The sequence below is a fragment of the Sinocyclocheilus anshuiensis genome, unplaced genomic scaffold, assembly GCF_001515605.1.
Source record: "Sinocyclocheilus anshuiensis isolate Anshui unplaced genomic scaffold, SAMN03320099.WGS_v1.1 scaffold162, whole genome shotgun sequence".
Taxonomy (NCBI): Eukaryota; Metazoa; Chordata; class Actinopteri; order Cypriniformes; family Cyprinidae; genus Sinocyclocheilus; species Sinocyclocheilus anshuiensis.
The window spans coordinates 343090-357698 of NW_015542351.1; the positions used below are offsets into that span (position 1 = coordinate 343090).

The 14609-nt window shown below is 36.9% G+C and overlaps 1 protein-coding gene across 2 annotated transcripts in view; it reads left to right on the forward strand.

Moving 5' to 3' along the window:
* Positions 1-1941: 1941 nt before the first annotated feature.
* The window catches only part of LOC107691501 (lysophosphatidylcholine acyltransferase 1-like), a 33469-nt gene continuing 20801 nt past the window's right edge, over positions 1942-14609 (forward strand). The window contains exons 1-3 of one of the 2 annotated variants that reach the window (XM_016490118.1): positions 1942-2098; positions 2180-2300; positions 12429-12568. In XM_016490118.1, the coding sequence (XP_016345604.1) occupies positions 2181-2300; positions 12429-12568 (260 nt within the window). In that variant the 5' untranslated portion in view covers positions 1942-2098; position 2180. The remainder of the gene's footprint in view (positions 2099-2179; positions 2301-12428; positions 12569-14609) is intronic. The other variant, XM_016490119.1, reaches the window with a different exon arrangement.

Consider the following 14609-nt stretch of genomic DNA (forward strand, 5'->3'; position numbering starts at 1 on the left):
AACCCAACTTTTTTTTTTTTTTTGGTTTGGTGAGTGTGATGTTCTCAGAACTTTGGCTAATGCTCTGGAAAGGTTATCTTAAAGTTATGAGCAGACGTTCTTCCAGAAACATTAATAGAATGTTTATTTGGTCTTAATTTTTTGTTTTTTGTTTTTTTTTTAGAATTTTTCAGAATGATCAGAGAACATTCAAAAGTAATATTGTTTGCAAGATGACCAAATGGAACTAAGAACATTCAGAAATAATGTTTTCATATATTAATGGGAACGTTGGAAAAGTGTTCTTAGAACATTTTTTTTTTTAGCTGGGTACTTATTAAAAATAATTCTAATTCTGAGTGATTTGGTAATGAATCATGCACACCTAATTGGAAATTGGTTTGTTATTGCAAGCAAGTTTTAAGGAATATTTAGCCGATGAAAGGTCAGAGTCAGAGAAGAGCATATAATTATGTAGAAAAATATGTATTTGACTTTTTTTCCGTAACATGAATTAAACTAAATTAAACTAAAATAAAATAAAAACCCTGACATTTCCTGTTTTTCATGACTTCGTGCTGTTCGTCGTTTGTACAGAAGGGGGCAATGCTGCACTGCTGAGAGTTCAGGCTTCTTGGCTCAAACAATGCTTCTTAACCTAAAGACTTGTTCTTCTGTCTTTTCTTATTGTGGATCTATAATGACTGTTGTAACGTGAACCAATATTCTCATAATTTCATATACAAAAATTGAATGAATGGAAACGAGTTTGAAAACGTGCATATGAAAGGGAAACTGTGCTTAAGCTTTAAATTATAGGCTATAGCTATGCAGAGTTAATGATCTGATTCTTACTTAAAGTCTTCATGTGAGTAGTGCTCCCTAGCATTGAACACATGAATGCTCAGCATTCACAACACTCCTCAGCTGTGGCCTGCTGTGGAAAGGTGTTTACAAGATCCCAGCGGTTTTGTGCGCTGTGCACATTATTAGGCATGTAAAGGACCCTCTAGGCAACAGAGCCGGTGTTCTGACAAATAATGCTACCTATCAGATTATGCTACCAACACTGTATTTATCCTACTGTAAGGGTAGGTTTAGGGTTGGGGTAGGTGTACATGTTAATAAAGCCTCACACTTGATTAATATCATGCTGGAAGCAAAATCTGATAGGTAGCACTTTTCGCTATCGAATTATGCTCTGTTTTAATGGGAGGTAGCAAAATCTGGCAGGGTAGCACAAATCGTCAGAACACCGGAAATAAACAGCTTTCTGACACTGTTGTCAAAAACACCGACAGTTCTCAGTTGTTTTTACCAGTGTTGGGGGTAACGCATTACAAGTAACGCGAGTTACGTAATCAGATTACTTTTTTCAAGTAACTAGTAAAGTAACGCATTACTTTTTAATTTACAAGAGAATATCTGGGTTACTTTTTCAAATAAGTAACGCAAGTTACCTTTTTTCCAATTTATTGATTGACAGCTCTCCTGTCCCCATGTTGAGAGAAATCAGAAGATGTTACTGTAGTTCTAAAATAAATATGAATATGCATTAATTCATCTAAAAAAATACAACACAGGTTCAGTATTCCTCAAAAGGAATAAAAATAATGCAACTCAGAATATGACGCAAACCTGCAATAATTAAATGTTAAACAACACAAATATCCTTTATGTATTTAATCCCATTCTATAACGAAGTACCGTAATTAGTTACTTTTTTATGGAGTAACGCAATATTGTAATGCATTACTTTTAAAAGTAACTTTCCCCAACACTGGTTTTTGCATGTTTAAGCTGTTTTGTCAGTCAACAACAGACTAAATATGCAACATACAATGGTGTGAAATACTCAACTTTTTCAAATAAATAAACAAATCCTTAAATTAATCAAACCTTCCACAGCATTACAAAAATCCAGTGCTTGGTTAGGTTTGACACCTCCAGTGTGATGTCAGAACCTGCGTTTATCACGCATGCGCACAATGAAAACGCGCATGATGCTGATCGCTCGGTAATTCTCATGAGCGGACAGCGTCAAAAGCGAAGCCGAACACCGGTAGCTCAAAGCCGACTGGAAGCGCATGTGAGACCAGGGAATCTGAAAAGATTTTCAGTGTGCAACAGCAGCACCGCGTGGACGCCTTTACTGGGGACTTTTGCTTTTTATTTTAAATATACATGTTTACTCTTTCAGTATGAGGTTCCCTAACAGAAAACTACGCACGGCGGTGGAAGGAGAAGACTCGGGCGTTTCTGCGCACTTCAAAAATCCTTTCGTGCACGAGTTGATATTTACTCCTCTGCAGATACTCAAGGTAAAGGAACTTTACCGCTGTGCAAAAACTAGGCTATTTAATTTTTCACTCTTTGCTGAATGCAAGAAAGAGCGAAAAATTTAGCAGGAGTTAGGCTACTGTTGCTATTTCACACTGTATATTATCTGATTAGGATTCGTTAAGCACAGTGACATTTTGCAGAATATACAGAAAATCTTACCGACTGTCCCCAAATCTGCAAACTGGTTCAAATCTTTAAGCAGGTGTAGACGCTCTGCAGGTTGCATGTCATACGGTTTGATTTTAATGTTAGTAGTACTAGTTATTGTTTGCATGCATGTTTGTTTGTATTGTGACATCTAGGTTTTGTTAGATTCAAAAGCATCGACTCATGTTTTATTGGGTGTGACGCGCAATTCGAAGTGAAGTGAAAAGCATCTGGGTGGCCTTTGTTTAAAATACAGGTGTGTAGATATAAAACTCAGTTTGTCATTATTTCAAGGACTGTTCAAATTTTAAGCAGTGGAACAGCCTGTTGTTGTTATAATGTAAAACACTGAGTGGAGGTCATAACTTGCAATGTATAGGCTATGACACACTGGCTATAGTAGGTTTGGGTCTGTAACAAGGTTAGAAATTGACAAGGGATCAGGGCAAACCAGGGAGGCAGTTCCTGGGAACTAAAATTAAAAATTAAAATTAAATAAATAAACACACATCTATTATATTAAACATTTCATGCAAAGCAGTCTAAGATGATTTGTGGTATTTTTTTTTTCTCTTTATGTGACTTAACTAACCAAATATGTCCATAGGGCAAAACCTTCTTTCTTTCTTTGTTCCTGGAAAACCTGGAAATGTCAGACAATTATAAAAGTGTGATTTCCAATCTGGGAAAACTCATGGGAATGATTACAATCTTAAAAGGGCACGGAAAAGCAATTTCTTCATCTAGAAATTACGCATATTCAATCATTTTATTATTCATATTTATCTAGTCATCACAAATGGTCTAATTCTTGGAGAGTTTGTGGACATTTGAATTGCAGAAAAGCAGCTGTGTTAGTGCCTATGTGTGTTTTTAATTGCGTAGTGTTTTGTTGTGGAGCTGGATATGCCAACACATCAGGTGAACGCTAAAATTAATTATTCCTCTGTGCCTGGATTCATTCTGATATTATTTTCACACTTTATTTGATATTATCAAGGGCTTTGGTTTGGTGCTCTGCTGGGCTTGTAAAGGGAATAGGATTTTGTTTTGTTATCTGTATGGCTCGACTGAAGCATGTTTATGGGATGATTAAGATGGTGTATCCATCAAGTTCCCTGAGTGATTAGAGAAGGGGTTGGTGATGATTTGTGTTTTTAGTAAGTCGTTTTAAAGTTTTTAGTAGTTTAAAGTAGGCTGATCCATGCTGATCAATAATTTTCAAGGTTTATAGGGAACTTGAAATATGTCACCACTTTCCTCTTGTAGAGACTTCACAGAAAACCTGAAATGCCACTCACAGGAGATATATGAGAAAACAGAGTTTCGAAGTCCTGCTCTCCTCGTTTAACTGTCATCTCAATCCTCTTAGCCTTTCCTGTTGTTTTTCCAGTTGCTAACAGGCAGGAAATCCACCAGAGCTACTGATCTGATAATAGTTCCACTTATCCTCACATTTCAGCAGGTAGAGAGATCCTTCGAGTATGGTCACTTTTCATAAACCGGACAAGGTCAGATAATTGTTTACTAGGAAATGGTCCAGTGTCTATTCTTTTTTTGGCTCCATTAGCCTACTGCTATTTTCTGATGTAGCCTTCTTACACAACAGCAGTTTGAAAGATCCAAGGTAGGCTGTGATGATTCACCTGATTTCCATATGCATCAGATTCACAGATAAATGGACCTTTGTGGTATTATGCAAGATCTTTTTAATACACTCAGGCCTGCGGGCTACATTCTGAACACTATGAAGAAGCACAACGTTCTCTGTTTATAGCATTTGAACCTACTTGCCATGTTGGAAATCTTAAGAAGTAGGTGATGCCTTTTCTTTGCCAGCTCTTGGAAATAGAAATATTCTGTAAAGAGATTCTTTCACCCAAAAAAATAAAATAAATAAAAATAAAATAATGAACATTTTCTCACCCTCAGGCCATCCAAGAAGTAGATGAGTTTGTTTCTTCATGGGAACAGATTTGGAGAAATGTAGCATTACATCACTTGCTCACCATTAGATTCTCAGCAGTGAATGGGTGCCGTCAGAATGAGCATCCAAACAGCTGATAAAAACATCACAGTACTCCACACCACCCCAGTCCACCAATTAACAGCTTCCTAAGCGAAAAGCTGTTCGTTCGTAAGAAACAAATCCATCAAGGCTTTTTAATTTAAACTGTCACTTCTGGCCAAAATACAAGTCCATAATCCATAATAACACTTCCACCAGTGAAAAAGTCCATCACCTGTCTTCTCAATATCCAAAATCCAAACACATATTTGTTTAGAACCGTTTTGTACTGTTTTTCGCTTGTAAACGGTGCTTGGTCTGTGCATATTTTGCTCCTGATTCAGACAAGATGACTTTTTTTTTTTTCTCTGGAAAAAGCAATACTATGGATACAGGACCAGAAGCCGGAAGCAACGGTTTGAAGTTAAAAACATCTTGATGGATTTGTTTCTTACAAACCTGTAGCTTTTCACTTCACTAGACATTAATTGATGGACTGGAGTCATGTGGATTTCTTGTGGATTATCATGATATTGTGTTTTTATCAGCTGTTTTGACTCCCACCCATTCATTGGCACTCATTCACTGCAGAGAATCCATTGGTAAACAAGTAATATCATGTAAAATTTCTCCAGATCTGTTCAGTTGAAGAAACAAATGCATCTACATCTTCAATGGCCTGAGGAAGAGTAAATCTTAAGCATAGGGCTGCACGATTAATCGAATGCGATTGTCATGCGTATCTTGTCAGTAAAGCCGGTTCTGTGATTAGTAGTAAATCTCCAGCACGTGCTTTCAGATGGAGCAGTGTTTACTACACAGAGCCATAGTTCACTGACAAGCTACACAAAATCGCATTCATAATAGCAGACGATTTAATTGCGCGATTATGAAATCGAAGAAATCGTTCTGCGATTATGAAAGCTGTTTGCGTAGCTTGTCAGTGAACTCCGGCTCTGTATAGTAAATGCTGCTCCATCTGAAAGCACGTGAATATACCACATTTAATAACATGTTTTTACTCCAAACTCACTTCATAACATCAGTCGAGTGTTTGAAATAAATCCTTCTGTGAGATGATGTGGCTTCTTACACAGAATAAGGCACGCAACATATTTCATAGTATTCTAAGCAGTGATAAAGGCTATGTCGATTAGCATTGCATTATTATATACTTTATTAAAATAAAAATTATAATAAGACGAACTCAGATAAACCATATATTGTCGTAGTCATGTGTTTATTAGTCACATTGAATTAATGAAAGCAGTTAAATCTTCTGTTTATTCAGCAACCGCTATAGGGATTTCCTGGGTTTCTTCTGCGAGGCATATTTGAAGTTTCAGCACGAGAGTGCCCTCTGGCCTTCGGATGGAGATTTACTACTGATCACAGAAGCGTGCTTCACTGAAAGATACGCATGACAATTGCAGCTTCTGCCTAATCGCGATTTATCGCCTTTGCGATTTAATTTTGATTAATCGTGCAGCCCTACTTAATCGTATCTTCATTTTTGGTGAACTATTCCTTTAAGACTTCCATTCTAGAGATCTTTTGGTACTGAACTGTCATTAGCCTTGCTCATAGTCAAGTGGCAAGCTAGCAAAATCAATGAAGACCAATGGAGAGATCATGAGTAGGCTTGGAAATTTCAGCCACACATTTGCATGAAAGCTTCATCACGGAAAACCGCTCTTGCTCACTCGGGTTTCTGTTGTTCTTCATGACACGTACTTCATGTACATGTCACAACAAGAGTCCCTTTAGCGCTTTTTACTGTTACGTAACATATCTTTGAGAAACTATGGCCAAAGCAAGCAAAATTCCTCAAATTCTCTGTACTGTAATGCTCTTCAGTCAATGAGCAGTAACATGAGCGCAGTCACGTCATGCTGTCTGGAGGCACTGTCAGTCTTAGTGTGTTCCCTGTAGTGAGCGTAGAGCTTATGTTGTTGGAGATCACGATGGATGGTGATCCGAAGGGAATGTGGAGGATCTCCTCAACCGTACAAGGCTGTGAAGTGCTCCCAGTGAGAATGGCTCTTAGCTGAAGCTCATTTGACTTGTAAACATGCGTGATTGAGATGACATGGCAAACCGTGTATCTTATAGATGACCGAGGCTAATCCAACAGCTTCCTGCTGTCTTCTCTCTGCACACTCTTTGATTAGTTCATAGTATGATTGTTTACAAAGCAGATATGGCGTAGTTAAATGATCATTGGGGAGTCATTGAGCTCTGTTTTGAAAGATCACATCTAGGCTTCTGCAATGTTCAGGCCCTACTGATGCTTAAATCCTGTTGTAGACATACATTTTCATATTGTAATCTTCATGTACTGTTTTATGTACTGTAGTCTGGCATGTTGGTTGACATGAATGTGGATAATCAGGTTTGAGCATACGTTAAGTGAAGTATGTGAATACCTTGTGAAGTCTCACAGTTCATTTGGCTGTACTTCTCTCAAAAATAAATAAATTCTTTATTCCACAAGGACAAGTTAAATTGATCAATTGGTCATTAAAAATTGGTTACTGAAATTGGTCACTAAAATGACAGTAAAGACATTTAAAATGTTACAAAAGATTTCTATTTCAAATAAATGCTATTCTTTTTAACTTTTTGTTCATCAAAGAATCCTGAAAAAAAGTGTAATGGTTTCCACAAAAATATGAAGCAGCACCACTGTTTTCAACGTAGATAATAATTAGAGATGTTTCCTGAGCAGCAAATCAGCATATTAGAATGATTTCTGTAGGATCGTGTGACGCTGAAGACTGCAGTAATGAAGCTGAAAATTCAGCTTTGTCATCACAGCGTTATATTTTTGTTATTTTAAATTGTAATACCATAGCCCAGTCTTTAGCTTTTTAATATTTTTGAAAATAGGTATGAAAATTAAATATTTATTTATTTATTTTTGCTTGTATTGGTGCCTATATTATCTTATTGTATAGTTATTTTGAATTAATTTGTACTGTAAAGCACTTTGGTTCAACTGTTGTTTATAAATGTGAGGTTAAGTTGAGTTGAGCCCTGCTTCTTTGGAAAAAAGTCTGCTGATTAGCAAAAAAGGATTATATTATTACCTAATTTGATGATGCTGATTTGATGATGTAAAATGAACAATGAAAAACTTTCCATTACACGCATGCACACACGCGCACACACACACACACACACACGCACACACGCACACACACACACAGTATGTATCAGCTTTATAAAGTTTATCAAAATAATTATTAAAATAACAAAGGCAGGCAAAAGTTTCAAAAAGAAAAAGAAGTATTCAAAATCATTTAACTTGAGTGTCTTGAGTGTAAAAGTGTCTGCAAAAGAGTGGCAAAAAATTATTAAAAATAATTTAAAATTTAATGTTAAATAACTTAACATGAACACAAGTTTGTGAACAAATAAGCTTTTTTTTGGAAAATCTATCAAATTCCTATGTTGTTTGGATGTAGTAAAACACCCACAGATGTAGCAGAAAACATCGCCGTCCTGTTTGCATTTTTGTCTGTGACTAGCCATAATGCTAACCTTGAAATCAAGATTAGGCATACAATAATGTCTTCAGAATCATCCACACATGGCAATTGACTGAGAATTAAAGAAATTGTAACCTGGCTCAGAGAAAGATGAAAATCATATCTTTGTGGCAGTTTTCTGGTGATTAAGAGATAATACAAGACTACTTCACCTTACAAATGGTTGTCGAAAGCAAAAATGCTATGAAATGCGCCATATTTTGACATACTAGAACAAAACAGGCATCAGCATCCCAAAAATAGTAAGAAACAAGTATTGGATTTCATTCAGCAAATATGATGCTGGCTGGTTTACAATATTACTGTTTTAATTGTATTTATGATCACATAAATCCAGCCTTGGTGAATACTACAATATGCTGATTATGAAATTAACATCATGTGCACTGTATGCATACCCTAGCATATGCATAAAAATGCACTTTACTTAGGCTTTTACGGGTAGTCTCTTTTGACTCGGACCAGTAAGGAACCTTCCAGAACACCCTGGAAAAACCATAGCAACCTTGAGGGCAGACTTTTGCGTGGGCTTCATTGTGACTCCAAGTAGCTCTTAACCCCACTCAGAGAAACCAGCACCATCCGCCTGCTCTTTTACAGCACTACTAAAAGCCTCAGCTGCAGGTTCGGCTAAAAAAGTGCTTCTTAACCTGCACATCCCCCTCAGGCCCGAGGCAGATGGAGACTAGGCGTGAGGGGGAGGCTGTTAACGAGACCCCATAGGCTTGGATCAAGGCTGTGCCTCTCACTCCTGGGATAGTGTGTATATACAGTGTGTTGGGGTGGGGAAGGTCGAGACCGGGTTGTAATTCTTGTTCTCAGCAAATGATTTTAGCTCCTTCTTCATTGTTCAGAAAGCATGAGAGTTTTTTTTTTTTTTTTTAAATCTCATATGGAATAATTGCTTTTGTATGTAGTCTTCACTCAATGCATTTTACATTAGCGCTCCTCCTCCTTCTAGCTCTCTCTCGCTCCCTCCCTTTCCCAAGAGAGCCATCACCTCAGCCTCTAGATCAGTTTAATCTTTCTGTCAGGGCAGACCGCAGGTGTTGACAGCAGCTCTAGATAAATAAATAAACACTAAACAGGCCACACATCTCCACCCCCAGTTCATCTCCTCCTAATGGAGCCGTCACGTGAACCCATCCACATTTAATCACCGCTGTCAGAGAGACGCTCCGCTCCAGCTCTCGTCTTATGACGACAGCCTTAACTAGTGCTGTTATAGCTAACTGCCAGTAAATTTAACAAGACAGGTGTCAGTCCAGTCAAATGAGAAACTTGGAGGAATAACCTTATTCTAGGCTCAACAAATAGAGCATTGGTTAAGAAACTCGTGTCACGAGTCAGAGTCGATTGTTCTTGGAAATCGGAAGCACATACTCTCAGGTAGATTAAATATTCATTAACCATTCTTGGTCTTAATGTGAGCTCGTTCCCGTCTTCTGCTTTGTCGTTGGGTTCTTGTGACAAACTACCCGCAAATCTCCGTTAGCTTTAAGATGGGATCAACAAAGTTTAACCCTTATATTGATTTAGCTGCAAGCTTTAATCAAATTTATTTACATGTGCAGACTGCTAATTTAGCCCTCTAATTAATTATGTATTATGTGTTCTCCGATCTTTGGTTGAAGCTTTGCACCAAAGGTCTGTAAGAAAAATGAAAGATTATTTATGTAGTAGGTTCATTTTTGAAGTAAAGCAAGCAACATGAGAAAAATACTTTTATCAGAGAGCAGACTTCCAGGAAAACAGTTTAACTTTAGTTTTGTTTGGGGTCTGAAAGACCTCAAGGGCAAGGTCTTGCTGGCTAAAAAAAAAAAATTTGAAGTATCAGTTTGAAACTGGTTTATTTTCTTATTTTTAAACAATTTAAATGGCATAACATAAAACAACCTATTCTCTATTAAAAGGTTTCATTATGTCTTTTTGACCCCAGATCCACTGAGAAGGAAAAAAAAAAAAAAAAAAAAAAAATATATATATATATATATATATATTACCAAGAAATGGCAAGTAACACATTGAACATTTAGATTATTGGACATATTAAATGTTATTTTGAAGCCGTTTTATTACATATTTTTACAATATACTTATGCTTGAGGCAAATGAACTTTAAACTGAAGTCACGTTTCTGTACAGGATAATAATGACTTTTCTAAGAAGGGCACAACAACTGTTTTGTGGTTAAACAGTGTTAAAGCTTCAATAATATCTGTCTGTTGGATTTTGATTAGGTCAGAGGAACATAATAAAATAATTTGAAGAGAAAATAATTCAATATTACTAGGCTATTATTGTTCTTACATATGCAGCATTACAATCTCCGGCATCCCAAATGTTACATGAAGATCAAGAGAACCTGAGGGTTACAGCACAGCATTCAGCTTACCAGTGTGTGTTGAGGTCTGTATATGTAAACCATTGATGGGAACGTGAGATATTTGTGATCAAGAGGTCATCAGAGAAACGCTGATGCAAACCTGATCTTTCCCCTTCGATGATTTAGCACATCAGTAACTGGTGTACATTGAGACATGTCTGGCATACTGGAGTTGCGTGTGAATAGATGCATTTGTGGACATTCTGAATGGAGTTTGAATTAACCATGTTTTGCAGGAGAATACTGTTACAGTATAACACTTTCATGTAAAGTCTATATCAGATACCATGAGTGCCCTTCCTTTTGCTTTTAAAAACCCACTCTAATGGGAGAAAAAAAGAGAGGCATCTAACATCAGTTGACATTTTTTTTCTTCCTTATTTCCTGCTCCCTCTTATGTGATCTTGTTTTTCCTGTAGAAGCCTATAGAAGCGTGACATGTGATGTCCTTGTGCTCTGAGCTAATGGCTCTCTTAGTACAGTCATGAATGGCCCACCGTATGTATCTAATTCTGGCACTGCTAAAGCATAATTGGGTTTTATGTTACTTTGTAGAAACCAGAGGCCTCATTTATAAAGCGTAAAATCATCCTAAATGTAAATTGCCAAAATATTTCTATGTGCCATTTATAAAACATCTGTACACACAAAAAATGTTCCTATATTTATGTTTTGAAAAAACTAATACATTTTTAACAATAAGACCCTATGAAATGTGTTGTAATTTTGATCTAAATTCTGTTTTAACTTTTCTGGATTGTATGTTGTATAATAGAATACAAATGTATCAAAACTGCGGCAATCAAATGAATTAATGAAATTAACTTCTTTTAATGTTGTAAAAATATTTGTCTTTGCTTTAAAAAATTTGTGTTTAATGGCTGACAAATGCAATTTCCTAACTCCCAAAATGACTTTCTTATGGTCAAGGAATATTCTGTTACAGAATCAAATCGTTCTTGTGATCATTTCTACAGTTTCACTCAGTATTTGCAAAGTCATCAGAATTTATTTGGCAAGTCAAATCCATGGAATTTATGATCAAATCTGTTACATGCATTTTATAAATAAAGCCCCAGCGTTCTTCATTCTTTTATAGTCAGCTTTGATGTAAACTGTAGATCATTCACTACAGAGATTTCAATCTCCCAGAGTCATATAACTGAAATCTTGATCATTTTCCTCAAGCATTTCAAACACTAAGCCTTTAATGTAGCCATTACTTCAGCTGTCTTTATTTTAAATCTCGATGCTTCTGCTTAGAAGAGCCAAATGTGAGTTTGGATCTGTTGACTTGTCTAGAAATTCACTAGGACTGAGTAATCTAAATGTTAAAGGGGTCATATGATGCTATTTTAAAGATCATTATTTTGTGTATTTGGTGTAACAGAATATGTTGACATGCTTTAATGTTAAAAAAACACATTATTTTTCAAATACTGTACATTATTGTAGGTCCTCTATGCCCCGCCTCTCTCAAACACGTCGTTTTCAACAAAGCCCCCTCCTTTGACAAGCGCAGTCTGCTCTGATTGGCCAGCTGACCCAGTGCATTGTGATTGGCCGAACACCACAAGCACGCGTCAGAAATGTAACGCCCCTTACCATAATCGCAGCTTCAGCTTTCAAAGTAAATATCAAGACAGTTAATAATGTCGTTAGTTTTACCATCAGTTCAAGCTCAAAAGAGTAACAGAGTTGCGTGACAGACACAGTGATGATGCAGTACACAAGCCGCGTTTATTGAAATCGCATCATATGACCCCTTTAATGTTCCTCAGGCCTGTCTGTTTCTGTCTTTGAGTATTGCACGGCATAGCAAAATGTAATGTGGTCTCACTGCATATTTCGGTTTCCCTCCTATCTCTTTCTTTATGTGACCCTCATATGTCACATGCTTTCTGTGTTCTCTAGACACACGGCACTGCTATACTGGCAAATTCTGGATTAACGTGAAAATATTTGTGATTTTAACCTCTGGTTACCTCTAACACACTCTTTCTCTCTCTCATAGATGACTGTGATGACCATGACCCTGTTCCCTGTTCGTCTGCTCTTTGCTGCGTTCATGATGTTGCTGGCCTGGCCCTTTGCATTCGTGGCTACTGTTGGCCGTTCTGAGGATGCAGTTGAACCTCTATCCTGGTGGAGGTGGTGAGTAACACATCAAAAATGTTAATCAGATGTGAGAGTTTGGGAACATTACACTGCCACTGCACTTCTGCTCTTTGCATGATGAGGGTACGCCGCTAAAACAGACCTACAGAGCCGGTCACAATGCGGTTTGCAGCAATAAAGCAACAGAAATTCATTCGATTTTAAATGACATGAGCTACAGCGATCGTTGGCATATTCAGATGAGTAGCCAATGCAAGTGCAGATGCTTGCTTGATCTGCTTCCTGATACTATTTGAAACTGCAATCTAGGTGCATCAACAACTACTAGCAAGTAGGGATGTAACGGTATGAAAATTTCATATCACGATTATAGTGACCAACGTTATCATGATTATCAATATTATCACGGTTTTGTTAAAATTAGATGAAAATGTTCAAAAAGAACTGATACACACTGAAAACATTTCAATAAGTTTTATATTTGAAAATCAACAAACAACAAATACAATTAGCAGCTATATGCACTTTTTTTAGCATAAACATTAAATTAACATTAACATGAAGCCCTAATAATAATAATAAATCACTTGTGTATATATATACGCACAATATATACTGTGTATATATATATATATATATATATATGGCAGACAGGGTGACCGTCTTCGATTAAATTGCCTTCAGGACTCTTGTAAAAGCCAAAATACGACCAGACCACCGATTTGGTCCTCTTAGATGGCTGAAAAATCTCCCGAGTGCTGTCACTGCCTTCCGCCATTTCGTCTCGTGCAAAAAAAACAACAACATTGCATGCTGCTTCTGTGTCAGACTGATGCTGGCTGGACAGGATTTACCGCAAGTTTTCAAAATCGCGATAATCAAATACGGTTTTGATGATAATTAAATTTTAAATGATAATACTAACCGTCAGGGCATTTTTATCGTGATTTATCGTGAAACCGGTAATCGTTCCATCCCTACTAGCAAGTAAGGTGAACATCTGTTCCAAGCCCTATTGATCTTCGAGCATTGCTTGTATCCTTTGTAGATGCAGCTGTCTCAGAATGCATTGCAGTGGACTTGGTGAAAATGATAGCATGAGTCAAGTACATCCATCTAGTTAAAAGTGATCTATATCATTCATTATCTGTGTGTGCATTTTAATATTAGGGTTGGGTATTTACACACATTTTACAAATCAGTTTGATTCCGATTCTTGTTTCAATTATATTCCAGTTTTATTTAGATTCAATATTGATTTATTTGGTTATACATCAGGTAAAGTGCATAGCAGTTTTTCTTAAGGAACACAATCTCATTTTACAAATCAGTTTGATGCAATTATATTCAATTCAATATTGATTTATTTGGTTATCAAAGTCCCTTTCAAGGAAAGTCTGTTCACTCGGCGGCCATATTTGCAACGCCTACAGGCAGTTCATCCAAGACCAAGTCCTTTCTAAATGAATGGGGGAATCCTGAAATCTCAAAAACTGCCCTATGAACTCACAAATAAATGACATATTTCAAATCAGCAACAAAATCTGAAATGAACTGCCCCATGAATGTTGTTTCTTATGCTCAAATAGCATTAAAAAAGCTTATTTTTCAGGCTAGACCAGTGCTGGACAGTAACGAAGCAGTTTTACTTCGTTACTGTACTTAAGTACATTTTTCAAGTATCTGTACTTTACTGGAGTAGTTTTATTTCGAGTAACTTTTACTTTTGCTTCACTACATTCCAAAGCATAAGATCTTACTTTTTACTTCACTACATTTCATAAAACTTAACGTTACTCCTTATAATATATCACGTGCTCCGAGACGCAGAAGCGGTGTCTGATTCATGAACGAACCGATTCTTTTCATTGAACCCGTTAAATCGGTTCGCAAATCGCCCCAAACGATTCATTCACGAATTAGAATGATCCGATTGCAGCTGTTCTCGAGTCGACAACTCACTGATTCAAATGAACCGTTTAGTGCGAGTCTCCAGTGAACTGAATTCACAAGTAAGAACCGGGAGATCTTGTGAGCGCATGCGCGTCTGATGCTGCTAAAAGTAAGTTACTAATGT